Raw genomic sequence first — 27,543 nt, 5'->3', positions numbered from 1 at the left:
CCCATTTACTAAGCCTCTTAATCCAGCTCTTTAACCTTGTTCTTCTTTTTTTAGTCATTTGAGACCTTTTCTGCCTTTTTTTTGTTTTTGTTTGGTTTGTGGCTGCAGTTTAGAATCTACCTGCCCATTTGTCTTGGGGTTCTAGACTGAAGGAAAATGAAGATGATGATGATGGTGAACTTGGGCAATGTGACGTGCCTGCAATGTTCTGCGATCCTGAAAAGGAGCATAGAGGGGGAAATTAACAAGTTCATGAGTCAACATTATGTTTGTTCCTCTATTATGAGGAAGACTGCCTCTATTTTGTGAAGCATAATCATTTGTTAGTTTCAGTAAGACATGTATCTGCCCACTGATAAGGAAACAATAAAGGCATTTAGTGTGCTAGTTTCTAGAATGTGAAGTGGAAACTGTGGTCTTTGTTTGTTTGTTTTTAGCTTTCATTTGTGATCACAGGCTTTAGGGCTGAAGGGGGCCTTGGAGGACAGCCAGCCGCACCACCACCCCCTGCGCAGGAGGCCCCGTCCCACCTCCCGGGTCCCTTCCCTCTGCATCCCCACAGCAAGTTGCCTCTACCTCTGTCAAAACACTTACTCATTTTCCTTTAAATTACAGTTATTTGAGGACTTTTCTTAAGCCTCAACTGTGACCCGCTAAGGGCAGGAATCCTGTCTCACTCCTCTTTGATCTCCCACAGCCCCCAACACAGAGACTGGCCAAGTCTCCATAAATATTTGAATGAGTGACAAGGTGTTAACAGGCTCAAGAAGGCAGCACAGTTAGACATTTCTCATAGCTGGAAAGTTCTTCCTGAACATGAGCAGAAATCTGCCTCCCTGGGTTCCCTGTGGGGGAGAATGGAAATAGGCGGTGATGACAGAGGGCCAGCCACGCACGAGGTACAGGAGGGACCCTGGACACAGGCTGGTGCCCGGCTCTTATTGCTTTTCTTGCTTCCTGTCTGGCCAAAGAACACAAGGCCTTTTTCCAAGGACAGGAAAACCCAGCAATCCTAGATAGACCTGGATAAATGTGTGTGGGGGGGCCAGTTCCAGAATTGGAATCCAGGTGGCAGTGCCCCACCCACATCCCCTCAGCCCACCCTAAAGGTCACCTGCACACAGTTCCCCCCACACACTGACAGTTTCCTGGGTTTCTCTGCCCAGGGTCACGCTCTGACCTGCGGAGTGTGCTTGGCCTGTGTAGAAGTCAGGCTGGAAATGCCAGGGAGTTACCCCAGGAGAGACTTGCAACAATGAGTAATGAGCAAACACCCCAGATTCCTCACCTCTCGGTGGGACAGCTCAGAAGAGCGTTCAGGAGGGATGCCCCCCAGTTGCTCATAGCAGTAACCCACTCATGAACACACCCTTTCTTCATTTTTCTCCCTGTCCTCTTTGACTTCCCCACTCCCTCACTGTGCTTCCTGGGATCCCACCCAAGTAAACTACCTGCCCCAACCCTTGTCTCAGGGTCCTCTTTGGGGGAACCCAAATAAGACAAAGACACAGTCAGGAAATGTGGGGGAATCCAAATGTTATTCCCTTAGAAGAAAGGACTTTTAAAATCAGTATATGCCTTTTTTCTTTTCCTTTCTATTTCTAAGTGCAGAGTTGGTTTTTCATTTTCCTGAAATAGTTCTATAAATAGAGTTTAATTTTAAATAGAATCTATGTCCTAACTCAGAAAACAGGGCTGATAATGATTTCTAAATCTCTGAAGGATCGTTATTTCAAACAACAAGTCTGATATTCTTGTCCATGAAGGAAATGTACTATGTCAGAAAGATCTTGGGCCAGACTGAAGAAACGCATGGGGGTCATTAGACATCAGGATGGATTTGTGTCCAAGTGTGACACTTAACCTTTTAAACTTCACGGAGATTTTTAAATCTTCCTGGCTCAGGTTTTGGGATGGAGTGCTTAGGGGAAAGCTAAGATGAATGGATACCATGAGGGATGAGGGAAAGAAAAGTAAAGAGCCTTATTAAACGTACACAGTATTAATGAGCTACCCCTGAGCTACTGGAACCAAGAGAAAATGCTGTTGTTGAAGAATATTATCATTTGAGAAGATTTGTAACAAAGATCAAGGCTGTACAAGCCACCTGCCAACCTTCTTCAGGCAGACACTGTGTGAGTCCGAAGGGCTCTCTGTGGGTGCCACACTATTGCTTGATTGTTTTGACACCTCAGACCATTAATAGGAGGTCGCAGTTAAAAATAACCATGCCCACTGGTCTTATGTTTGTGGAGTTTTTCTTTGGTCTTGTTCCTTCCCGGAGAGTTTTCTGCTAGCTTAGTAGGAAACAGCGCACATGGTGGTCATGAATTTCAACTTGCAAAGAATGATGAGAATGAGTGTGAACAATACCTTAAGATGAAAGGAGTCAGCAGGGCCAGGAGAGCCCACAGATGCCTTTTGGGGTCAGGTGGGGAAATGTCCCTAAGTAGAGATCGGAAAAGGTTCCATCGATCTTATCTTTAGCATGGAAAAATGTCGTGGCTTTAAATGTTCTCTTTATTTAAACCCCGCCTGATGGCCAGCGCCTAGCTCTTTTGGAGGAGGGAGCAGTGTGGGGGCAGCTAAGTCTTCACTTGTGATAGGAAGATGTGGAGCTATGGTGTAACATATGCCCTTTGCCCTCTTTGATGTGCATTGCTGCCCTGTTGTAGGTGGCAGTAATGCCCTGGGTACAGTTCTCTCCTGAGAAAGGGAGGTGCTTTTGCCTCCTTAGTCTGAGCCATTACTTGCAGAGAGTAACTCTTAGAAGTGCCATGCTGTCCCCTTGGCATGACCTCCTAAGATGATAGTGAGGTTTACTGAGGCAGTCCACACAAAGTGACTGCATTGATGTGCATTAGTAGTTGGCACGAAAACTATTCCGGTCTCCAGAATAAAATGCCTCCATTACTGTACCTGCTATCTGTAGAAATTTTATCATAGACAAAGACTTACCGTAGGCCCAAATCGGATATGCTGTTGTGGCCTATACCAGTGGTCGGCAAACTCATTAGTCAACAGAGCCAAATATCAACAGTACAGCGATTGAAATTTCTTTTGAGAGCCAATTTTTTTAAACTTAAACTATGTAGGTAGGTACATTGTTATTAACTTAATTAGGGTACTCCTAAGCTGGCCTTTGCTCAAAACTCAAGGGGCCAAAGAGCCGCATGTGGCTCGTGAGCCGCAGTTTGCCGACCACTGGCCTATACCATCCTCTCACATACTTTTTATTTGGGGTAGCTACCTTCCCCAAATCCTCACCCTAATAGTGCTCAGTGGATGTCTTTCCAGCCTGCCCCACGAAGCGCTCACTCTCCTTTCTTTCCAGAATGCCTATGTCAACATCAACCGCATCATGTCTGTGGCTTCCCGCCTCTCTGAGGCCGGTCATTATGCCTCGCAGCAGATCAAGCAGATCTCCACACAGCTGGACCAGGAGTGGAAGAGCTTCGCGGCTGCCCTGGACGAGCGCAGCACCATCCTCGCCATGTCCGCGGTGTTCCACCAGAAGGCCGAGCAGGTGAGGCCAAGGGAGCTGCTGGGGTTGCGGTGGGTGGGAAGAGAGGACCAGGGGAGGGGAAGGTGGGAGGAGAGGCACCTTGTAGAGAGCCCCGCTCCTCTTTGAAACCCTGAAGGCCCTGCTGAGTCGTTGCAACAGTCACCCAATCTGCCACTGCATGGCCCTGTGTACAGAAAGGAACAGTGGAGGCTGTGCTGATCACCCAGACGAGAAGGACCCAGGGCCTGTTACATTCCCGGGGTAGTTTATCGTTGTGTGTCCTTGTGTGGGCTGACTTTTAGTTTGTGTTCTCTGAGCATAGACCAAAGGGGTGAAAGTATCATAGAATCCTGAGAGCAGGGGACACTGATTTTACATGAAGCATTTGCTATGGGTAATAATAATGTAGCATTAACACTAGAGTAACAATGATTTGTTCTCATTTGCTTACTGGTATTGGCCAGTGACATTACCGACTCCTTTTACAGAGAGGGGCCTTGAAGCTCAGAGAGAGTAAACACCTGCATGAGATCCAGTGGTGTGCTGGAGCTGGCTCTAACCAGATCTTGGAGGTCTAGCTGTTAAAATTCCAGAAATGTTGTGAACTGGTTGTTAAATATAGCCGTTACTTAAAACTAAACTTACATCAAATATGTCATATTAAAAACAAAGCCAACACATACTCAAAACTCATTATGTCCTAATTATTTTGTTACATTTCATTATCTAAGTTCTTGACATTGTTTATTATTTATTTGGAAGTGCCTATCTCTGGTGGAAATACTATATAGTGTGTGCTACCAGTCATCGCTGCCTAACTCTGTTTGGTGAGGTCACTTGAAACAGACCCAGGGAGGGTTTTACAGCCTGGGAATCATCAAATGCTACAAACCACAGCTTGATCTATTGTTTTATTGATTGTCTAGACCAGTGGTTGGCAAACTCATTAGTCAACAGAGCCAAATATCAACAGTACAACGATTGAAATTTCTTTTGAGAGCCAAATTTTTTAAACTTAAACTTCTTCTAACGCCACTTCTTCAAAATAGACTCGCCCAGGCCGTGGTATTTTGTGGAAGAGCCACACTCAAGGGGCCAAAGAGCCGCTTGTGGCTCGCGAGCCGCAGTTTGCCGACCATGGGTCTAGACTCTAGAGTCTTACAAAATGAGGGAGAAAATATTTATAAGTGCAAACTAAACTTAAAATGTGTCTTGTCTGTAGCTTTTACATTGTGAATAGCACACAGAATTGAGGAAATAGTCTTCTGATATTCAGAAATGATTATTCCATTCAGCCAAGAAGCCCCTCTCATCACGGATGAACAAGTAATGCTCTGACATAAGTCTTGAGGTATTTTCCCTTTTGTCTTACACCAAAATTGAAACTGTTAACCAGCTTTCATGTCAAAACTATACAACTGTGTCACATGCAAAAGCACCCTGTGAGAATCAGTTGGCTACATGGAATTTACAATAAAGAACATTGTGTATGTTATTATTCTGTGTATGTTTTGCATATCTTTCATGTTAGTAAAGTTTATAATACGTGTGTGTGTGCACATACATACAGAGTGGCCAGATTATTATGATCTCTGAACGCATAATAATCTGGCCACTCAGTGTATATCCTATATAATAAAAGGCTAATATGCAAATTGTCCCCTCCACCAGGAGTTCGACCAGCAGGCAGGCCAGCCAACAACCCATGTCCCCTCCCCCTGGCCAGGCTGGCCGAACCCCACCCATGCACAAATTCATGCACCAGGCCTCTAATACACACACACACACACACACACACACACTGAGTGGCCAGATTATTATGCATTCAGAGATCATAATAATCTGGCCACTCAGTGTATATATGCTGGTGGTTAAACATTTACTAACATACCACTGTGAAATTCACACAATTTACGGACAACTGGGATTTCAACCCATGTGTGTCTAACATTGAAGTCTGTGGTCTTAACCTCTACATTTCTTTCTTTGTATAACATTTGGTAGCTCACAGATAATGGAGAGTTGGACACAAGATCATAATCTTTCCCTCTGTTACCCACCTAATGTGGAAGGTAATATGGGATCATTGAGAGTCCAGGCTTGGTGAACAGACACATGGAGGTTCCCATTGCAGCCCCGTGATTACATTAGGCAGTTCATCCCACCCGTCTAAGCTTATTTCCTCATCTCTAATGTGGGATAATGCAAACCTCCCAGCACGATGGAGCATGGAAGGTGCCTTGTGTGCTTTTTAAATGGCAGATTCTACTGTGGGTCTTTCTTCGACATACTCTCCTGGTGTTCTGTATTTCCTTCACTGTGCCTGTTTCCACAGGAGACCTTCCAAAGTCTAAAATGTTGTATCACGAGTGGAGGGCAGCCCGTACATTGAGAGCGATCTAGCCACGTGTTTTCTTGTTTGTTTGTTTGTTTTTTAAGATGCTAGTGATAATGGCCGACTGTGGCTGGTTCATTCTAAAGACCATGAGAATATTATTCATATCTAGTCACCTGTTCCGTTTCAACCCTATCCAGATTGGCAAGGGAGACTCCTGCTTCCTTCTCTGTCTGTCTATCTTTCCTGAGCTCCCGTTTTGTGGGATCTGCTATAGGACTCTTGTTAGAGGATTACAGAGAAATCGCAGGGACTTTAAAGAGGTACCCCCCTCCACAATTGACAAGGAATGTCAAGGTGTTGTCAGGCTTCTTTGTAAAATTTTTATTGGTGGAGTAGAGAAGCTTCTGAGATGTTATCAAATACATGCAGTCTGATGCTGGATAGCACCCAGGACTCTTCTAGAATTGTTAAGAGATGTCCTAATGTAATTAAACACACACACACACACACACACACACACACACACACACACACACACACACACAATGAAAAATCAGCCACATAACCAACAGCCCAGGACTGAAAGCTGACGGTGACACCACTACTGGAGCTCAAGCACTTACAGGCTGGAGGAGTCAACTGCTCGCTGTGGTTTCCTTAATTTGGATCAGGAGCCATTTTATTTGTATCTGTTTTTAATGCAGTTTCCTCAGATATTACCACTTCTTCAGGGACACTCATAAACATGATTCTCTTTAGCTAGGGGGAAAAACACACCAAACGGATTCAGGCTGTTTTTTCAATGCATTTGTTTAGGCAGCTCTTTATTGTCCTCACATGGGCTGTTCTAGGCAATGAGGTAAAAAGATTTTTAGGCAGTTAATTTGAATGGTGCTGTGCACCCAGGTGAGAGGAATCACAGACAGAAACATTCCAGGCTGTTGGGTGAAGAATTATTTGCATATTTAAGGTGTATTTTTCCACCCAATAACTCTGAGTGATTTCAGTTGGCTCGCCCTTTGTGCACAGAGACCCATAGTCCTCCACAGTTGTTAATTTTCATTTTTAAATAATTTGATTCCTGTCAAGATCTATATATATCACATTCCAGGAGCCACTGCCACTGTAGGCACAGTACAGTCTGTCCTCCTAGGCCACCCCTCCCCTTCCCATCCCAGGGCTACTGGCCCAGCAGTAGGGATCTTCTTGAGGGTTAATCTCCATCCCTTGTGGGAAACGCCTCTGTAAGTTCCCTGAGGGGCCTGTATGATGTATTCTTCACTCCTCTTCACAACTCAGTGTCCACACTACAAAGTGCCTGTATGGAAACATCCCCTTACATTCAATGTAGCCCCTCCCGTGTGCCTGTGAGTGTGCACGGGACAAGCAGCTCTAATGTATACATGCAATGTAGTGAGCTGTTTGCACACCTATGTTGCATAGTCAGTGTGTGGATATAACCTGTTGAACATGCAGATGGCTCCCACCCCCAGCAGTTTCGTAATAGTTACCTTTGTTTGTGGAAACCACACTTCCTTACTGGGTCTGACTTCTTACCTGGAGTTAATGTTTGTACAATCAAAGGAAAACCTCCCCCCTCTGCAGTGGTCTCTGAAGGCTTCCAGAGGTCCTGATGCTTCTTCCCAAGGCATCTGACCATCTCCACTATATAATCTGCCCATTGCCCAACCCAGTGCCCACACTGACCCAGTTGGCATCTACTTCCAGTTCTTGTCGGGAGTGGACGCCTGGTGCAAGATGTGCAGTGAAGGTGGCCTGCCATCCGAGATGCAGGACCTGGAGCTGGCGATTCACCACCACCAGTCTCTGTATGAGCAGGTGACGCAGGCCTACACAGAGGTGAGAACCCAGCAGGACACCCAAGGGTCCTGACTGTGTGTGTATGGGTGGGTGGCGACAGCACCGGCCTGTACACTGTGGAATATCCTAGGTTGGACTAAGAAGAAGAGGGGCCATTTTCCTCTCTTTGGAGACTCTTTATGATCTTTGGTCTATGAAGGATGGTGTCTCCAGCCAGGAAGCAGAAAAAGTGGGGCCATCAGCAGGGATCACCTGGGTGCATGTGTGTGTATGTGCACACACCCACACACAGTACCGAGGTTGAGAAACCCAGGAGCATGGATCGTGTGTCCACAATCTTAGGGTCCTTCCTTTACTCTGTATATTCTGGAGTGATTGGGATGTCACCACTTTCAGGAGAAAAAAAAATGGTTGTATAGGAGGACAGCAAAAGAAGGATCAATATAGAAGAAAGAAATTGACAAGGAAAGAAAGAAGACAGGCGAGAGAAATGATGATGATGATAAAGATAGAACTGGTAGCCAATCCCAGGTGCTGGGCCCCAGTCTAAGTGCCCTGCATGTGTTAACTCATTTAATCCTCACCATAACCCTAGGTATGCACCATCACTCTCCCCGTGAGTTCCTCAGGCAAGGAAACTGAGGCCAAAGATGTTAGATAACTTTTCTCTGGTCACACATCCAAAAGTTTGGAAGCAGGTAGAGGAAGGTGAAGAAGAAAGAGGGGGAGAGGTTTATGGTGTCGACATATACTCAGCTTCCTTTCTGAAGAGTTCTGCTGCCTGACCTGTCAGTGAGTTAGTCAGAATACTAACCAAGTACTATGTGCCAGGCACTGGGTGCTGCCCTGCAACTCCTCTTCCCCCGACTCCCAGGTGCTCCGTCCTCCCCAGGGCTGCGGGCTGGGCACCACGGCAGTGCTGGCTGGCCCGTTCCTTGATTGTCATCAGTCTGGGTAGGATAGCCACCAATTCTGTCTGTGCCCTGTCTGCCACTCCTCTCCCTTGACATAACCCTCTTCCCTTCCTGCAGGTCAGCCAGGATGGCAAGGCCCTGCTGGATGTGCTGCAGCGTCCCCTGAGCCCTGGGAACTCTGAGTCCCTCACGGCCACAGCCAACTACTCCAAGGCAGTGCACCAGGTGCTGGACGTGGTGCACGAGGTGCTGCACCACCAGCGGCGCCTCGAGAGCATCTGGCAGCACCGCAAGGTGCGGCTGCACCAGCGGCTGCAGCTCTGCGTCTTCCAGCAGGACGTCCAGCAGGTAACAGGTCCCTCAACCCGGCACCCACCCCAGGCAGGCAGGCGGCTGAGTCCCTGACCTGGGTGGTCAGGTCTGGAATCATCTGATTTATGAACAGAAGAGGGCAATTCAGCCCCAGCTGCACCCCCTCTCCCCTCAAAAAAGAACCATCTGGACTTGTTAATTGCATGCTTTTCTCAACTAAGCAGCCCTATAGACTGGACCATCTCACCCTGAGGTTTTGAGAAGGGAGGCAGCCTGAGGAATAGCAATTCCATGCAGTTATATGACATAGTTTTCTTTGGGGAGAGCTTGACCCTCACTCAGGCATGAGCTGTCTGCACAATTCAGAGGCCTGGGCTTATCTGAGCACTGTCAGGGTTGGACCCCACATAAAATGAATTCATTTCTTTATTATGGATGCAGGCAGCCTGCTAGAATGGAGGTTTGGGGTGGGGTACAGGGCCTTCAGGGGATTCTTTGGAAAGATTGGACTTGGGAAAACAGATTTAAAGCATGAGCTGTTGATGACTGTATGTCCCATAATGAGAGGTTGTTTCTAGCTTAATCTGTCTTTTTGCATTATTATACCAGTCGTGGCTTTTTCCTTTACCACAAATAATAAAGATATGGTCATGTTTCTGACTTTAAAAGGACAGCCTTGCCACAAATGTCCTTTGGGATGAAATCACCCATTCTCCTCCCCTCATGCTTTCTCTCTCTGTCTCCCTGGGGACTCCTGGGGCTTTGCTCTGAGGACTGATATATTGGGTGGGGGAGCGGGTTGGGAGCTGAGGATTGGATGGAGGCCCAGCATCTTCTCCCTGCTGGTTCACTGTGAGAGGCAGGGGTGGGGGCACTTGCATTACTAGATCTTTATGTAACCACCACATAATCTCAAGATTATATGTATAAAGTGATATTTCACTCCCCTTCCATACCTTCTATGGTATTGACCACATGTAATCCAAAAATGTATCAAAATATGCAGGGGGGCAAAAGTAGGTTTATAGTTGTGAGTATGCAAAACAATTTATTCTTGTGTTATTATTTATTGATTATTGTATTATTTTTACCATGAACAGATGTAACCTACTTTTGCCCCACCCTGTACATGGAAAATGGAGAGCCAACTGGACGTGTCTTTGGAAGCTGATTCCTTTCACCGCTGTTGTTGGGGGGCCTGGCGGTGGGTGTCCTGAGATAGAGGCAGGATAGAGGGAGAGCAGGGCATCCTGCACTGGCTGAGACCCACTCTGGGTGCAGGGTCACTGTGCAGTGAGTCCCAGAAGTAACCAGGCCTTCAGGAGTGTCCCCCATTTGGGGGATGCCCTAACCTCCTTGCAGCCCTCCCTTCCTCAACCTGGTGGTGATTGAGGCATTAGAGGCAACGCCTGAGCCTCAGGAGAGACGACCCTGCTGATGTGCCGGCCCAGCTCTGAAACTGGGGGCCTGCTGGGAATGGAGGAGCAAGGGAGTCAGTTGCCTGCTCCTGCCATTGGGAGCTATCCAGAGGAATGCATCACCCTGAGCCCCGGAGGGCCCAGGGTCTGCCTGTAACTGAGATGGGGAGGTGCCAGGCTCTGGCATTACTGGTTCAGTGGACTCTGAGGGACCCGTGGAGATCACCAGGCCCATGGATTGTGTAGCTTTCTTGCGTGCTCTTTGCCCTCCTGTTTTCAGGGCTGTTATTCTAGGATGGGCACTGGAAAGGGGAGAGGGGCTGCAAGGAGGGCGGGCAAAGACCTCCCCACCAGGAAGGCAGCATCCAGACCTGGACTATCTGGGAGCTGTTAGACTGTCCTGTGGCCACCGTGGCATCTGCACTAAAGCTGGGAAGAAGTGTGTTAAACTACACCTGTGGCTGTTCTATATCTTGCTCTTAAACAATGAGAGCATTTCTGGAAGTGAAACTCCATTAATTCATCTCTCCTGTACAAATCACATTGTTGGCACCAAGGAAGAGCAAGCGAAAGATTTCGAGGTGGACGTGATGGAGCTTTGGATTTCCCCTGGGAACGGAATTCCCCAGGATGGTTCATTCCATTGTCCTTTTCAGGTTAGGAGACTATCACCTCTGGGAACATCACTTCACTTACCCATTGTCCCACTCACTCTGTCTCACCATGTATCAGACATTGGGACAGATGCACAAGAAAAATGTGCAAGACAAAGGCTACCAAACCTGGCAGTGATCTCAAATGCTTACCTGACACCCAAACAACCATTAGTGTCCGACAGGGTGTCTGAGCTGGTATTTCAGAAGGTGCTGGACATAATGCACTAATGGTTAGAGTGAAGGACTTCTGGTTTCCAGAACTTTTATATAGTTATTGTTTTTTTATTTTTATATATTATATAAAACTTTATATACTTTATATCTTTATTATATAAATCTTATATACTTACCAATTTTGCATGTTTCATCTCTTCTATTCCAGTATTTTTGTGAGAGTAGAAACCCTGGCTTCTATCTCTCTGTGCCCCAAACAGTTCTTGGCTGTGTCTGGCATGAAACTGGGGTTCTCTTTACTTTTGCTCACATGAGCTGAAATTATCATTTGGGGACCCCAGTTTCTGCTTCTGTGAAATGAACCCTCCCTTTGAACACATTTAGTAGTTGTGGGTAAATGGCTGGAGTCTGCCTGCAGGAGTTGCGATGTGGAGGTATTGAGGGTTCCAGGTACTTACAGCCCAGGCGGAGGACACAGAGACACCCTCAGTGCCCATCAGTTACTCAGCAGCTTGAGCCTCTGCAGTTGGCCCAGCCCTTTGCTAGGTCCTGGCAAGATGCCCGGCATAAGACATACACACTTGAAAATGTAAAGGACAGGCTACGAAAGCATGCCAGTCAGCGTGCAGGGCAATAGAGGATTGATGAAACAGTTATAGGCAGTGGCCTGAAGGAGGAGAGAATTGATTGAACCATATAGTCTGGATCTAAGACTCCTGAGCCCATTTGGAGTCCAGAGGTATTTACTCAGCAGCCTACATGGGAACCTGTGAACGAGACTCAGTGGCTGGGGCAATACAGAATCACAGATTATTGGTCATTCAGCAATCATGGGCTGTAGAGTCAGGCAGCCTGGTTTCAATCCTGCTCTGACAGATCTTGGCTGTGTGATCTTGGGCAGGTTGCTTCACCTGTGGTATTTCAGTTGCTTCACCTCTAAGGTAAGCACAGTTATAGCACCCATCTCATCAGACTGAATGATATGCAAGTACTGGGCTTAGCACCGTGCCTGCCTAGCATGTCGTAAATCCTCCACATCCTCTTTGAATGGTACTCGTGCGCCCCCTGGTGCTTGTGCTGTTGGGGACCCCTGATTCTCCTGTTTCTACAACAGCAACTGTTTCGTGGGTCGGCTGAGTTCGGTTCCATTCAGTGATAAATCTCAGAGCTGTCAAGGGCCTGGAAGAGCGTCCAGTCTAACCTACTCTACGATGGAGGGAATTGAGGTCCAAAGATGTAAAGTGACTTGGCCATAACCACACAGCCAGTTAATGATAGTGCTGGGACTAGAAGCTAGGTCTTCGGCTCCCAGTCCCGGAGCCCTACAGAAAAGCCACATGAGAGAGGAGCAAGGAGACAAAGAAGAACCGGAAGAGAGACGGGAAGCACACGTGTATAATTAACACAGAGGGGAGAGTGACAGACAGGCAGACAGATATGCACACAGCCCAAAACAGGGAGGGAGAGGGAGAGACAGAGACAGACAGTGGGGGAAGAGAGAGAAAGGGAGAGAGAAATTTAAAGACAGAGCCAAGAAATAGACATACATTGTATGGGAGGAGAAAGAGAAAGAAACAGAGGGAAAGAGAGAGCTGGCCTGACTCCTAGCCTCATTGCCATATCAGAGGGTGGGTGGTCTTGGCCCAAGTAGGAACCATTTTCCCTTTAAGGGCCCAAAGCAGAGCAAAAGCAGAAAGATGAAAACCAAAGATAGAATGCCAGTGAAAATGAGATTGCAGTTAAGCATCTGGTTTTGAGAGGAACAGTACTGAGCAGCAGCCGAAAGAGCGCTCCCAGGACAGTGTCGCTCCACAGCGCTCTCTCTCGCTTTCCCCTAACCCCTGTAGTTTCCCATGGATCTAAAGGACTCCTTCCAAGCCCAGATAGATCTGACTCTGTGGTGAGAAGAACAAGGAGTAGCTAGATTCTTGATCTTTCTGGTAGATGCAAATTCTATCCCATTATTTTGTAGCCAGAGCAACCATTTTGAACACTCTCTGCAGGCCATTTGTTCTGCTCCTTTTCTTCTCTCTCCGTTTTGTGCAATAATAAATTATAAAGTGTTTTGGAACACCTGCTCTGTGCAAGACCCCATGCTAGGAGCTGGAGGTTTCTGGCCTGAGAGAAGACATGTGCACCTAAGGTCACGTGAATAACACACAACTATCTAGGTTCAGCGCCAAAGAAGCAAAACCACAATAGTCTAGTGGAGTCGAAGCAGGGAAAGTTCCCTGTGGTTGGGCTGGATTTGCACAGGTGCTTGGAGCTCAAGCAGAGGAGATGGGGGAAGGCCAGGAGGCAGAGAGTTAAGTGACAGCCAGGGGACAGGGAAGAGGAAGTCTAACTGGGTGCCTGCTCCCGGCAGTAAAACTGAGAGGTAAGGCTGGGAGGCTTAGGAGTGGTCTCAATGGTATGTGTGGGACAGTGACATGTTTGAAGCTCCAATACCATCCTTTAAAAATAATGCCTGCCCAGCCAGTGTGGCTCGGTTGGTTGAGCATTGTCCTGTGCACTGAAGGGTTGCCGGTTCGATTCCTGGTCAGGGCACATGCCTGGGTTGCAGTTTGATCCCTGGTTGGGGAGTGTATGGAAGGCAACCGATTGATGTTTCTCTCTTCTGTAGATGTTTCTCTCTCTAAGCATTTCCTTGGGTAAGGATTTAAAATCATCATCATCATCATCATCTTTTGCTTTTAAGCAGTCCAATCAGGTAAGCTAGTGAGGTGCAGTAATGGCAGAATTTATCTGGCTCAGTGACTTTCCATTCTGAATGAATATATTAACATTAAAATCCATTGTATTACAAATGAATCTTACTTGTTTCTATCAGTTTTTCTGGAGCCTCATACAGAAAATTACAGCTTTTACTATGTCAGCTCTTGCTTGCCTAAGAATGTATAAAAAGGATTTGAGAGTAATTTTTTTTAACTCCAGAAATCCAATCTTTTACTAGCTACTGACTATAGCCCCTTAATCATACTAGACCAGCTTGGGCATGGTGTGATCCAATTGCCAGCTTTGCATAATAAAAGATGAGTGCTTTGGGTTGCACACAGAATGAAGTGACCAGACTGATGATAGATCTAGAAATTAACTCTTCCTGTGAGAAGGAAGGATCAGAGCATCTAAAGAGGAAAATGCTCAGAGTGTAGTCCCAGATGGATGGGGGGACACACGCAAGGGGGAGCCATTTGAACTTTGAACTGGTTACTTACTGGGTTGAGGAGGGGACTTGGAACACCAGAGAGATGATTTGATTCCAGCCCTGAGATTTTGTTACTAGGATTAAATGTCTATACAAGTTTTATTGTTCAAAGCCCAGGATTCATCATCTTTATGAGTAAATATGATTGAGCATCTATTCTAATCCCTTCACGTGCCTTATTTAATCTTCCAACACTGTAAGCCAGGTGATAGCTTGGTTCTCGTTTTACTGAAGCTTAGAAAGGACAAGTAAACTTGCCTTTACTTTAGCAGAGCAAGAATTCAAACGTCCACCTAACCACGAGATCTGTGCTCTTAGCCTCTCTTACGCCCTGGGCACTCTGCTAGGTGATGGGAATGCAGAGAGGCACAGTCCCTGCCCGTTAGGGGTTTTTAATTTAGTGCTGGAATGTCATTGCTCAGAGGACCCTGGTAGGTTACTTGGTCCGAAAGGTTATATAGCTTCCGACATCTGAGAGTCAGACTCAAAGTGCCTGTCCAGTAAGACCTGCACAGTCATACTAATACCAAATACTCTTTTCCATCTGTCCAGTCATTATAAAATGCCTTCTACAGTTATTTATCTTACACAATAGATAAAACAGACACTACCCATTCTCGTTTGTTTTTCACAATCATAATTATGTTAACTCCTCATTGCTGACACTTTTCCTTGTAGCATATAGCTTGAATAATATCCATTTTTCCATGGTAGTATTCAGCAGTATTAAAATTCTCAGTTAAGTTTTTGATGGTGATAAACCAATCATTCAAATAACATTCAAGTAGCTAATATGTAATTCTTTGGATAGGGTGAATGCCCAGGAAGAGCAGGGGTAAGGCTTAGCTGAATTGGGGGGGGGGGGGAGGAAGGGGAGAAAAGGAGGGCTCACTTGTCAGGGTTGCTTGCTGATTAGAGTGAAGATAAGGAAACTTTCCCATCTGCCTCTTTGGTATCCCTGATTTTAGAGGGAGCACGCTGCCCCTCTCCCCTTCGGAGGAGGCTGGTACTGGAGGCTCTATTCCAGTCCTCTCCATTATCCCTCAGCTAGAATTGACAGGGCGGGAGTGAGCTGCAGAGGCTTGCCTCTGACATTTTCAGCCCCTCCTGCCTGGGAATCTCATGGACTCCTAGTACCCCTCCGCACTCTACACCCCACCTCGCTCCCCTCTGCCCTGCTTTCTGCCTTCCTCTCTTCACTTCCCATCATGGCCTGCATCCTTTGACTTCCTGAATGCAAACTCTATTCTGACTGAAGGGTGCTCCTTCCATAATGAGCACCTTCTGAGGAGCACCTAGCTGCCTCCATCAGGCAGGGTAGGGAGGCAGATACAGCCTGGAAGGCAATGAGAGGAAGTCCCTTTCCAGGAGTTACTGAGCCTGAGGGCTTTCTTGATCCATGGTAATTTTAAACACCTTTAATGTCCTCAATCCCTATTATGTTAACAACTGACAAGACAGTCACCATCCAGTTCTTTAAAAAAAAATATATGGCTAATATGCAAAGGTCCCCTCGGAGTTCAACCGGGAGACCCGGAGTTCAATAGCTTGCTATGACATGCGCTGACCACCAGGGGGTGGCACAGAACAAAGGAAGGCCCCAGCTGGCAGCCAGCAGCCAGGGAAGGGAGGCCCTGGCAGGCAGCCAGAAGGCCTCCATCAGCCCTGATCGCTGGCCAGGCCTAGGGACCATACCCGTGCACAGATTTTGTGCACCAGGCCTCTAGTGTGTATACAGACACACACACACACACACACACACACACACACACACACACACACACACACTTTTTATTGATTTCAGAGAGGAAGGGAGAAGGAGAGAGAGATAGAAATATCAATGATGAGAGAGAACCATTGATCGGCTGCCTCCTGCATGCCCCTTACTGGGGATTAAGTCCACAACCTGGGCATGTACCTGTGACCTCCTGGTTCATAGGCTGATGCTCAACCACTTAGCCACACTGGCTGGGCAGGATCACTTCTTTTAGATAACCCCTATGCTCAGCATGGTCAACATGCAATTTCTGGAACCTTGAATACCAGGCTAAAGGATAAAAGTCTCAAACTTTATGACTAGTGGGAAGCTATTGAAAGATTCTGAGCAGAGGAAATAGGTGAAGGTGTGAGGTATTTTGGTGCCAAAGGGGGACTGGGTTGGAGTGGGAAGATCCTGGGAGCCACGATCCTGGTGTGGCCACAGAGCATGAACTCAGTTGGTGAGGCAAGATTAGGTTTGAGAGCATTTATGAAAAAAATCACTGGAAATGGTTGTCCATTTTGCTATAGAAAACAAGGGAGGTGTCAAGTGTGAATATGAAACTGTCTTTTTCAAAGTGTCATTGGATCCCTGGCATTAAAATATCTGGCCAGAGTGGGGACTTGTTAAAAACACACATTATCGGGCCCTGTTTCATACTTTTTGATTCAGAATCTGTGGGGAAGGGGTACCTCTGTTTTAAACAAACAAACAAACAAACAAAACAGGGATTCTTAAGCATTCTAAAGTTTGAGAGACTTAAGAAGTCCCAGCCTTCGTGGTGAAAAGTAGGGGGACACCGTCAACAGGTGCCAAGGCACCGGGCAAGGAGGTTCGCCCAGGGAGGTGCCAAGGACAAAACAAGTTCTAGTCATGCCAGCTCCCCTGTGTTGGGAAGAGTCAGGAGTGGGATGGCTGGGAGTAGAGGGGCCCAAGGGCGGGAGGCAGCTAAAACTTTGGGTCTTTTGGTCTCTTAGCCAGCTTGCACCCAGCGTGGCATCTGTCGGGCAAAGGGACCACAGTTCACAGTGAAAGGAGAGTCTATACACCTGCTAATGAGTCTCAGCAGAGCCTTCTCAGAAAAATGATGGCTTCTCCCACCATAGCAGGACATTTATTTTGATCATACTTGTTCCAAAGAGGGGACAGAAAATGAATTACTGGTAATTGGGCATTTCGAGTGGCGCCTGCCTGCTCTCCGGTGGCACTGGTAATGTGAGCCTTTCCCCTCCAGCACTAACGCTCAGTGTGCTGTGCGAAGAGACAGGAATAATGACTTGATGGACTGCCCTGGGTACTCTTATACATCGTGTGAGCCTGAACCTTTAACAAAACAAAGTGAGTGGGAGACACCTGATGGTGTGTAAACTCTCCTCCATTGGCCTCAGGAAAAATGGCTTTCTAAACAGCGGGAGGCTGGGGGCTGGGAGGGAGGAGCTGCGAGGGAGGAGTCCTTCCATTTATGTAAAACAAGGAAACATCTTGTTGTTTTACCATAGATCAAATTATGGCACAAATTTAATAATCGATTTCAAATAAGATGATTGATCAGAGAGCCAGATGAGGGAATCAGAGAGTTGGGATTCTGATGCCACAATTGTTTGTAAAACATTTCCATGTCCTTTCATGGTTTCTGCCCTTTACCACACAGGAAATTCTCAGATCAGATTGGTTGATTTCATTCACTCATTTACTCAGCAAATGCTCTCTGAGAACATAGCAGTGACCCAAACAAAGCCCTGCCCAAGTGTTGCTTATGCAGGAGGTAGAGAGAAAACACCACCACTGACAAACATGTAATAGGCCTTATAGTGATAGCCAGTGCAGCAGAGATCTGGCTGGATAGCCACGGGATGTGTTTAGGAGGATGTTCCAGGTGCATGAAATGGGACCCACACTGTTCTTGAGACTCAAATGAGCTGCCTGTGTTCATGAAAATGGGAGATGGCTAGAGTAGAAAAAGGGGGTAAGAAGTTTGGAGAAATGGGCTGGGTCCATGTCAAATTAGGTTTCATAAGGTATGGAGAGAATCTGGGTTTTCTACATGTGATAGGAAACAATTGTGGAGTTTCAATAAGGGGAGTGTCATGATTTGATTTTTGTTTAAAGAAATAGGTCTGGCTCCTGTGTGGATGGGCACGGCAAGAGTAAAAGGAGGGAAACCACTTAGAGGGCTGGTGGGGTGAGTGAACAAAGATGGTGGCTTAGACTAGGAAGGTTGTGGCAGAAACAGTGGACAAGAAAGAGCTAAAATAAGGAAGATTCTCAGGCTTGAGGCTAAGCAGTCAGGGGAAGTGTAGTGTCTTTTGCTAAGACAGGGGAGACAGGAGAGGGAGGGAGTAAGGCAGAAGGGAATGAAGAGTTCTGTTTTGATATGTTAAGTATGAGGTGCCTATTATATGCCAAATTGAAGAAGAGTGAGCAGGCAATTGAGTCTCAATCTCAGGAGAGAAATTAGGGCTGGAGCTGTGCCTATGGAAATTACCAGGACATAGATTATATTGAAAGCCATGGAACTGGATGAGATCATCCAGGGAGGAAGGAAAGAGAAGAGGTCCAGAACCATTCCAAAATGTAGAGCCTTGGCAGCCAAGGAGAATGCAGAATGTAAGACCGCAGTGGATGACAGGGAGCCTGGGTGTTACCAATGAGCATGGTGTCTGAGGAGCTCATGAAGAGATGTTTCTAGAAGGGGGAGGCTCTTCCTCTTAAGTGGGGCTGACCAAGGTAGGCACTCTTCAGGGTGAGGAGCCTCCATGGCTCAGGGATTCAGAGCCCAGATGGCTGAGGATGGCTTTGGTGGGGGCAGCCCGAAGTCCTCAAGGGAGGGTGGTCCCGAGTGAGTAGTGAGAAGGGAGTCCCCGAGCAGGGACAGCCTGGTGCAGGGTGTCAGAGCCCATGCAAGGTGAGCAAAGCATCTATATAAGAGGGTGGCTCAGCACAGGTGCAAAGACTGAGCAGGTTCAGGAGGTCACCCACAAGGGGTGGGGCTTAGTGTCAGAGCCTGGGCCCAGTGAGGAGCACATCCACGCAGGGAGGGCAGCCAAGCTTAGAGGACTGAAGTCTAACAGGGTGTGGAGGTGTCCACACAGGGGCTAGCCAGAGGAAGCATCTTGGAGGTGGTCTTGAAATTGATCCCTGAGGAAGGGAAGGGAAGAGAAGAAGAGGATTAGGCAGAGGGTAAAGTTGAGCTACAATGTCATCTCAAGGGGATTCTCAGCCATCTGTAGGGCATTCTAAAGATTGGGTGACCCATCAGTCCTGTCCCAGGATCAGGAAAGAGAGCTGGGCTGTGTATGTACGGAAGTTCATCATAGACACAGGCCAACCTGGGAAGGGTTGTGGCTTCAGGAGAAGCTGCTATAACCCCCAATGCAGACAAAGGTAATATAACCCCCAATGCAGACTGACAACTGAGGTCCCTCTGCCTGCTAGTGGCACTCCCAACAATTGTAAAAAGTCCTGTATGACACATCACTGAATCCACCACCTACATAGTCTCAAAGAACCTTCCCCAAACACTTCTTAATTGCAAAGGGAATTAGAACGACTTGTGTAGTGAAGGAGGCTGGGAGACCCCATCTTAATCAAGGAATCGAAGTTAACATCACCAGTAATGGAACAAATTGAAAATGTGTCCCACCTGATGGAATGAAACAGGAAGAACAAGAATAATTTCTGTGATGTTCCTGATTCTATTCATGAAGAAACATTAGACAAACCCAAATTAAGGGACATTTTATAAATAGAGGCCCGATGAACAAAATTCGTATAAGAGTAGGCCTTCTTTCCCCGGCTGCTGGCACTGGCTTCCCTCTGGCATCCCAGGACCCAGGCTTCCCTCCAGCTGCTGGCAGGCACCCGGGACCCAGACTTCCCTTGAAGCCCCAGCTTCATCCAGAAGGTCATCTGGAAGGATGTCTGATATAATTAACATATTACACTTTTATTATTAGAGTCTAGAGGCCCGTTGCACAAAGATTTGTGCAAGAATATGCCTTCCTTCCCCTGGCTGCCAGCACCGGTTTTCCTCCGGCACCTGGGACCCAGGCCTTCACTCCGGCCAGAGTCTTTGCTCCGGCCAGAGCGCCCCTCCTGTATCTCCTTCCGCCCCTCCCACCCCCAGCAGGCATCCTGCCCCACCTGGACACTCCACACCTTTGTATGCAAATTAACCCGCCATCTTTGTTGGGTTAATTTGCATACTCACTCCTTATTGGCTGGTGGGCGTCGCAGAGGTACAGTCAAATTACATATTTCTCTTTTATTTGTGTAGATAGCCCTGTAACTGTTAGAAGTGTCAAAGGCAGGAAGGGCAAGGCAAGCCTAAAGAACTGTTCTAGATTAAAGGGACAACTAAACACAGCATGTGCTTCTGCTCTAAAAGTCAGTGTTGGGACAGATGGCAGAACTTGATTGGGGTCTGGGTATTAGATTGTAGTGTTGCTGCCAGAACCACTTGGGTTTGAATCCTGACCCCATTGTTTGATAGCTGTGTAAGCTCAGGCAAGTTAACAAACCTCCCAGAGATTCATTTTCTTTGACAAAGAACAAACCCTCCATAGTCTCTCCTTCCAAAGAGGGAGCTGCCGTACTCTCAATATAATAAAGTCATGCTGTACCCACAATATAATATTCGAGTTTGAAGGAGACTGGGGAGATGGTCTGATCCAGTGTCTTCATTTGAGGCAGTGAGGTCTGGAGGGAAAAAGGCACACACCCAGCAGGGTCACAACTGGATAAGAGCAGAGTAGGGATGAGACCCCAAAGATAGTATCATTAAATTAGGATGATCATGATGGTGCCACAATTTAGTGGTGCTCTATGGACCCAAGACACTTTGGTATGTAAGTAGAGCTTGCATACCAACTTAAAACTTTGTTCTGAAGGTGGTTGTCTCTAAGTGCAGGGGTCTCCTACACTGAGCTGGGAGATGCTTGGGTCTCCTCTAAAACTAAGATCCTATCGTCCTGACCGGTGTGGCTCCGTTGGTTGGGCATTGTCCCATGCACCTAAAGGTAGCCGGTTCTATTCCCCGGTCAGAGCACATGTCCTGGTTGCAGGCTCAATCGCTGATAGGGGTGTGTGTAGGAGGCAGCCAATCCATGTTTGCTCTCACATCAGTGTTTTTTTCTCTCTCTCTCCCTCTTCCCTTCTTTCTCTCTAAAAAATCAATTTAAAAAATCTTTTAAAAATAAATAGAACTAAGATTCTATCAAGTTGGAAGAATAAAAAAATAAAAGTCCTGGGATAGGAGGCAGCTAGATCCCTTGATGTTCTCCCATTCCCTCAGCTGCATTCATGGCCACTGTTCAGAAAATAATCAGTTCTGTGGTTCTCTTCAAAAGGACTTTTTCTCTTCTCCTTAGCAGCTAGAAAGGACTGTCTCTTCCCCTGAAAAGTATTGTCTTGATTTTATGCTGGTTGAAATAAACACAATTAGATGAGAAAGAAAGGGGGTGATTAGGGAATTATGCATAATGGCTATTAGATTGGCTCCCAAATCCGGTTTAGGATGTTAGTGTCTCTCTTGGAAAAAGGATGTTCTGGGAAAGGAGTAATTTCTGTTTGAAGAGTTGGGGCACAAGAACGGAGGCAGAGCTTTACAAGTTGCTTACAAGACTGTCTGCTGGAGTGGCGAGGAGTCCCACGCTTACCTGAGCTATTGTTCCCAATGACAGTGTGAAGGTCAGACCTCTTGATGAATGGGTGGCACAACTTCTCCCAAGACAGTTGGGCAGTAGCCTCAACCATATTTGCACTTGACAGTTCATAGCTATAAACATTCATTGAGTATCTCCTGCATGGCTGCTGGGGGCGGGGGCAGGATGAAAGAATGTGAGAACCCCATACACTGGCAGGAACTACCTACCTGCCAAGAGGGGCAGTGGAGAGGCTGGAGATGGAGAGAAAGAACTTGGAATGCAGACTGTGAGAGATGCTAAGATAGAGTTAACGATAGGAGTGTGGAGCTGTAGACATTCACCTCAAAGTTGTGTGTTAGGGGATGAGTTTGAGTTGAGTAGAGTTCAGCATGTCTTAAGCAAAGCACACTCTGTGCTGAGTACCATGCTGTGTTTGGAAATCACAGGAGGTTGGAGGCTAGTGGGAGAGACAGGCCCATGGGCAATAATTGTGGTTTGGACAGAATCGGAAATGAGTGATCCCACCACAGCCTGGGCGGGTTATTAAAGAGAAAAGGCTGTCTAAAACTAGAGATTTTGAGATGTTGCTTAAAGGATGAGTTGAAAGGAGCCTGGAAAGTGGGTATAGGGAGAAACAAGATGTGGGCATTTTAAGTAAAGTTAAACATAGCGACAGCAAAACTCAGGAGATGAGGAGTAGCTTTGGGGGAATTTAGGGGTGAGGCAGAAACTTACTGGAGGTGGGGTTGAAAGTGGGGTAGGGCTGGCCACAGAGGACTACATGTCAGGTTAAGAGGCTCCTCAAAAACTATATCTCAGTGAAATGCCCTTTCAAGTATGCACAGGTTAATTTCACTTACTAGTAAGCCTAAATTTGTGTTCTTCAAATGGATTTGTTCCTAATTTTTTGTATTCTTAGGATACAGCTATATTAACAATTTATAATTTATTTTTAAACCATAGTGTATAAAATTATTTCCTTGAAACTAAGGGTGCATCTTGCCAGAAGCAGGTTGACAACTATCATTGGGTGCTACTTCCACTCAAGTTCAGAGGCACAACTGTCATTTATCAAAACCACAGCATGAATATGAAAGTTGAAAGAAAACTTAAGAAAAACCTGTCATTTCTGTGCTGTCCCTTGTAACTTGCTTTTGTACCAGTGACCCTGGGGTCAACCTTCCACCTGCCTCTCCATCACCCCCATAACCAATCACCAAACCCTGGCTATTCCTTCCCCTAAATATTACTCATGCCTATCTCTCTGCAGACACTGCCATTGGCCCTGTCTATGCCACCATTGTCTCGTCGGGATTTCTGCAGTAACCTCCTGTTTTCCCACCTCTCTTCTTGTCATCTTCCAACGGACTCTCCACAAAGCAGACAGAACCATAACTTACAAATGCAGATCCCACGATGTCTCCTCCTCCTTGCAGCCCTTCAGTGGCTCTTAGCATGAACGTTGGAAGCTGACTCCACACACCAGGCTCAGCACCATCTGGCTTCTGCCTTCCCTGGGCTCATTTCCTCCTTCCTTCCTACTCAAGCCATGCTGGTCTTTCTAATTCCGAGCTTAACTCCTATTCGCTCTCACATCTCAGCTCAACCTTCCTTCAGAGAGGCCTTCCCTGACCCCCCAGTTAGGAGCCCCTGACTGTTGGCACTTTTCCCCATTGCAATTAATGATGAATTGTGTGACTTTGGGTCTAGTGCAGTGATGGCGAACCTATGACACGCGTGTCAGCACTAACACGCGTAGCCATTTCTGATGACACGCGGCCGCTGAGGCGGCTGCATGCCGAGGATGAAACATTTGCGAAATAATGTTTTTTCCTCAAAGTGACACACTACCCGAGTTATGCTCAGTTTCTTGGCGAAGTTTGACACACCAAGCTCAAAAGGTTGCCCATCACTGGCTAGTGCTCGTTGCTTACCAGTATATAGCTGAGTTTCTGGAGTGAGGGCCACACCTGCCTTGTTTAACATTGTACTCGGGCTGTCCTTGTGCCCAGCTGTAGGGCACAATGAGAGTAATAAATATGTTTGAATGTGTGAATCTTCATATCCACATGTGTTTCTCTGCTTCCTGAAGAGCCCTTACACAAAAACGAAAAGATAAAAAACTTTTGTATTGGGAACAGTTAAATACCAATTCAAAGCCATCAATAGGTATAATTCTGTACTATCCTGATTATCATTGGTAATTGAATATTTAAACTTATATTGTAGATGAGAGAGTTAAACAGGGCTAGCTAATAAGAGGTGCCTTGATAGGTACCTACACTTTGGTAGGTCCAGGGTTTGGCTAGAAATGCAATGTATTCTTCAACCAGTGGTGGTCAGAGTCTGGGTGTCCAGAAGCTGAGGGGTGTGCAGATTTCCAGGGCTGCACATTAATTTATGGCGTGTAATGTAATCGCCAGGCACTTTTCAGAGATGCCTTTCTCTGCTGCCCATTCTGTGTGGGAGGCTGGATTGTACTCCCAGGGTTGGGGTCATGGAATCAGTTAAGAGAACATGTGGTCCAAATGTGTGCATCCAACTATGCTGGCTCTAAATGAACTGTCTGATACAGAACAGCCAGAAATTGGCATTTTACACAATAACTCATCTATTAATTGTGCTTATCTATCCTTGGGTACTTTTTTGGTGTCTGTGTATTACTGAAATAATTTTGTTCACTTCCTAAATCACTTGCTTTTTTGTCTATTAAATTGGTTTCCATGCAGTTCCTGAATCTCACTGATTTTGCACAGGTTTCCCCACAGCTTCAGTTCTAATGGCCGGAGTTGGACGAAGCGGAGGCAATGTAACATCACAGAGCAATCAAAGTTATGTTTAAACTAAGTGAAAGCCTCTCAAATGGGAAGTAAATAGATTTTTAAGTGGTTAAGGTAGAGCTAATTAAGTAAACTGTCACTAACTGAAAATAAATCGAAGCAAGATAACTTAAACAGGAAACAAATTGCTTTTTAATAAAGTTTAAAAGTTGTAAAATCATTCCCAGGGAGTAAAAAACGCTCACCATTTCCAAACTAGTGGATGAAAAGCATTCTTCTTTACCCAATGTGCTTTAGAATAACCAATTTTATTAAAGCTAGAGCTAAAAACTGAAATGCAATAAAATAAAATTCATGAAAACAGTGTGAGACAAGCAAGTCGCACTTAACCGTGCAAAGCTAAATTAAGAAAGAAATCGTAATCTGAAAATCTGTCATAAATTCCAAAGCCTTCATGTACGGCTGCAAGACAGCTCTTTTGTATATAAAAATTATCCCCAAGCTTCAATTCATTCTCAAAAGGGGATTAATAAAAGTTTAGATATGCATAAACATTATAAAACTGTGTGATGGGAAACTTTGTGACTTGAACTATTTATCCTTGACCTTGCATGCTGATGCTCATCCTCCCCTTTATAATAGAGAATTGTGGGACCAAATTGTTGCAAGTCAAGTAAAAATACACTCTCCTGATTTTTCTGTTGTTGAAATTTCACCATACACAATTCCAAGGAAACACAGGCTCTTCTTTCTTCTAAGAAAGGAACATTTAGAGCTACTTTCAATGCTGCCTTTTAGTGTTTGCAGAAGGTAAAAATACAGTTCATTTACTACTGCAATTTCTTTTTGCAGATGTGCCTCCAAAATCTCTACATCCAATGTTTAAAGGCATTTTTTAAAAAACCTTTTTCTTCATTTTAATGGATAATTACCTGACCTTCTGGCTTTGTTAAGTGGTTGTTTGTTAAACCACTTAACAAACATGTTAATATATTCACATGTCCTTTGCTCTGAACTAATACCATCTTTTTTCTTTTAATTTTTATTGTTGAAAGTATTACATAAGTCCCCTTTTCCCCCAATGACCTCTCCCACCCTGACCACCGCCCCGCCCCCCAGGTCTTCACCTCCCTATTGTCTGTGTTCATGGGTTATGCATATACACATATGAGTTCATTGGTTGATCTCTCCCCCTCCCCTCCCCTGCCTTCTCTCTGAGGTTTGACAGTCTGTTCCATGTTTCTATGTGTTCATCAGTTTATGTTATTCAATACCATCTTGTTGTGGGCTTGGTGACACTGTCACTGAAGACGTTGAAGGCTTGTACTTTGCACAGTTGCAGGCATTCATTTATCTCAGGTGCCAGAGGGGGTGACACCGAAGGCTGGATTCTGCAGAGCTGGAACTCCTGTGCCTGCCGGCCATGGAATGATTTTATCTATCTGCTTGCCATAGGGCAATCTGTAGAAGAACCAGAGGAATGGATTAAAACACCCTTTTAAACAGGCCTAGTTCATCTGTCATTTTCCCAAAAGTCCTTTTAAAATCTGAGAAGGCTAATTCATCATTAATCAAATGCTCAGTTAAAGTTTAGTATAGTAGGAGTAGAGTGGGCTCAGTTGAGTTTGGGCCGGATTTGAAACAGGTGTGTCTGCACGATTCTGATTTCATTGTAGCTGCCTGATTTACTGAGTGCCAACTTCTCAGAAACAGAAAATGAACTGCTTCCTTTCTCCCACATTTTTGTTGGGCCACCTGAGCAAATGCAAAAGGGGTGTTAAAGGCTTTGGTCCTCCCTACATTGCAAGATTTTTAAGGGGTTTCCACTCACTTTGTGAAGTACCCCTCAAAACAACATATTTTCTCACTTTCTCAGCATCCCCTCACTCATGTCTCTACTGCTGCAGCCACCTCTGTTCCAGCTTCTCCAAACACTGAGGGAAACGTCTTGAATCACTTGGTCTTAAGCCATTGCTTCCCAAGAGAATCATAGATATTAAGGGCCTTAAGGGTGCAAAGACCTTATTTATCTGGTTGGTCAGTTGGTTGGTTGGTGTTGAGTGGGGGAGAGAGGTGGAAAGAAGCCAGAGAGGCAGTTGTCCTGGTGATTAGCTATCTTGAGCATCACTCGCGTTGGAAACCGACTACTCTGGACTTTACTTCCAAGATTGGGCGAGTCCCAGGCGCACAGTGAGGCAGCATGCCTGTACCATGGTAGAGAGAAAGCCAAGGAACTCCCCGACTTGATACTTTATGTGGTTGGGATAAAGGTGGAGAGGGCGTTAAACTGTGCCTGATGGTCTATGTAGCTTGTTTTTAAAAAGGAACTAATTAAGGTTGAGAAAACTGGAAAAATGAGGTGATATTCTGGAGATAAAAAAGGATGAGCTGCGTTTAGTTAAGGGTGGGGCTGTGGTATTGCCAATGGCTGTAATGAAATCCCCTGTATCTACCGTGATTGAACATTTCCACCTGGACTGCTTGCTGCCTTCTGATTGGGATGGGGACTCTAGGACTTTAGCAGTCGCATATGTTGTCACATGTCTTTCCTTCTGCCCAGAAGTCATTGTTTCTGTCTTACCCCTCTGATAGGTGTTGGACTGGATTGAAAACCATGGTGAGGCCTTTCTCAGCAAACACACGGGGGTTGGGAAGTCCCTGCATCGAGCCCGAGCCCTGCAGAAGCGGCATGACGACTTTGAAGAGGTGGCTCAGGTAAGATGTTGAGCATAGTTGTAGGTGTGTGTGTGTGCACGTGCGTGTGTGGAGCTGGGTGAGAGAGACCAGGGCTGTGACTTTGGTGTCTGGGGAGGCACGTTGGTTGATAGCCCATGGCTTCTGGGATGCCATTCTGCCTAATGCAGGGAGACCTTTGTCTGCTCTTGGGTCCCTACATGAGTGATAAATAGGCCCTCAGTTTACAGTCTTCAAAGAAAATCTTTCTGCCGCATGATCTGTAAATGCCGCATCTACAAGGTGCTGATGGCAGGAGGGAATGACGTTAGGACCATCAAGA

At 46.1% G+C, this 27,543-nt stretch overlaps 1 protein-coding gene across 4 annotated transcripts in view; it reads left to right on the top strand.

The window, feature by feature from the left end:
• LOC307096987 (kalirin) overlaps nucleotides 1–27,543 on the top strand; it is a 473,518-nt gene that overhangs the window by 284,450 nt on the left and 161,525 nt on the right. For all 4 annotated transcript variants that reach the window (XM_079766806.1, XM_079766805.1, XM_079766804.1 and 1 more), the window contains exons 7-10: nucleotides 3,335–3,526; nucleotides 7,572–7,703; nucleotides 8,696–8,926; nucleotides 27,120–27,242. In XM_079766806.1, coding sequence (XP_079622932.1) covers nucleotides 3,335–3,526; nucleotides 7,572–7,703; nucleotides 8,696–8,926; nucleotides 27,120–27,242 — 678 coding nt within the window. The remainder of the gene's footprint in view (nucleotides 1–3,334; nucleotides 3,527–7,571; nucleotides 7,704–8,695; nucleotides 8,927–27,119; nucleotides 27,243–27,543) is intronic.

Source organism: Cnephaeus nilssonii, assembly GCF_951640355.1.
Source record: "Cnephaeus nilssonii genome assembly, chromosome: 3".
Taxonomy (NCBI): Eukaryota; Metazoa; Chordata; class Mammalia; order Chiroptera; family Vespertilionidae; genus Cnephaeus; species Cnephaeus nilssonii.
The sequence above is the reverse complement of the archived record's forward strand: the minus strand, read 5'-3'. Positions and strand labels throughout refer to the sequence as shown.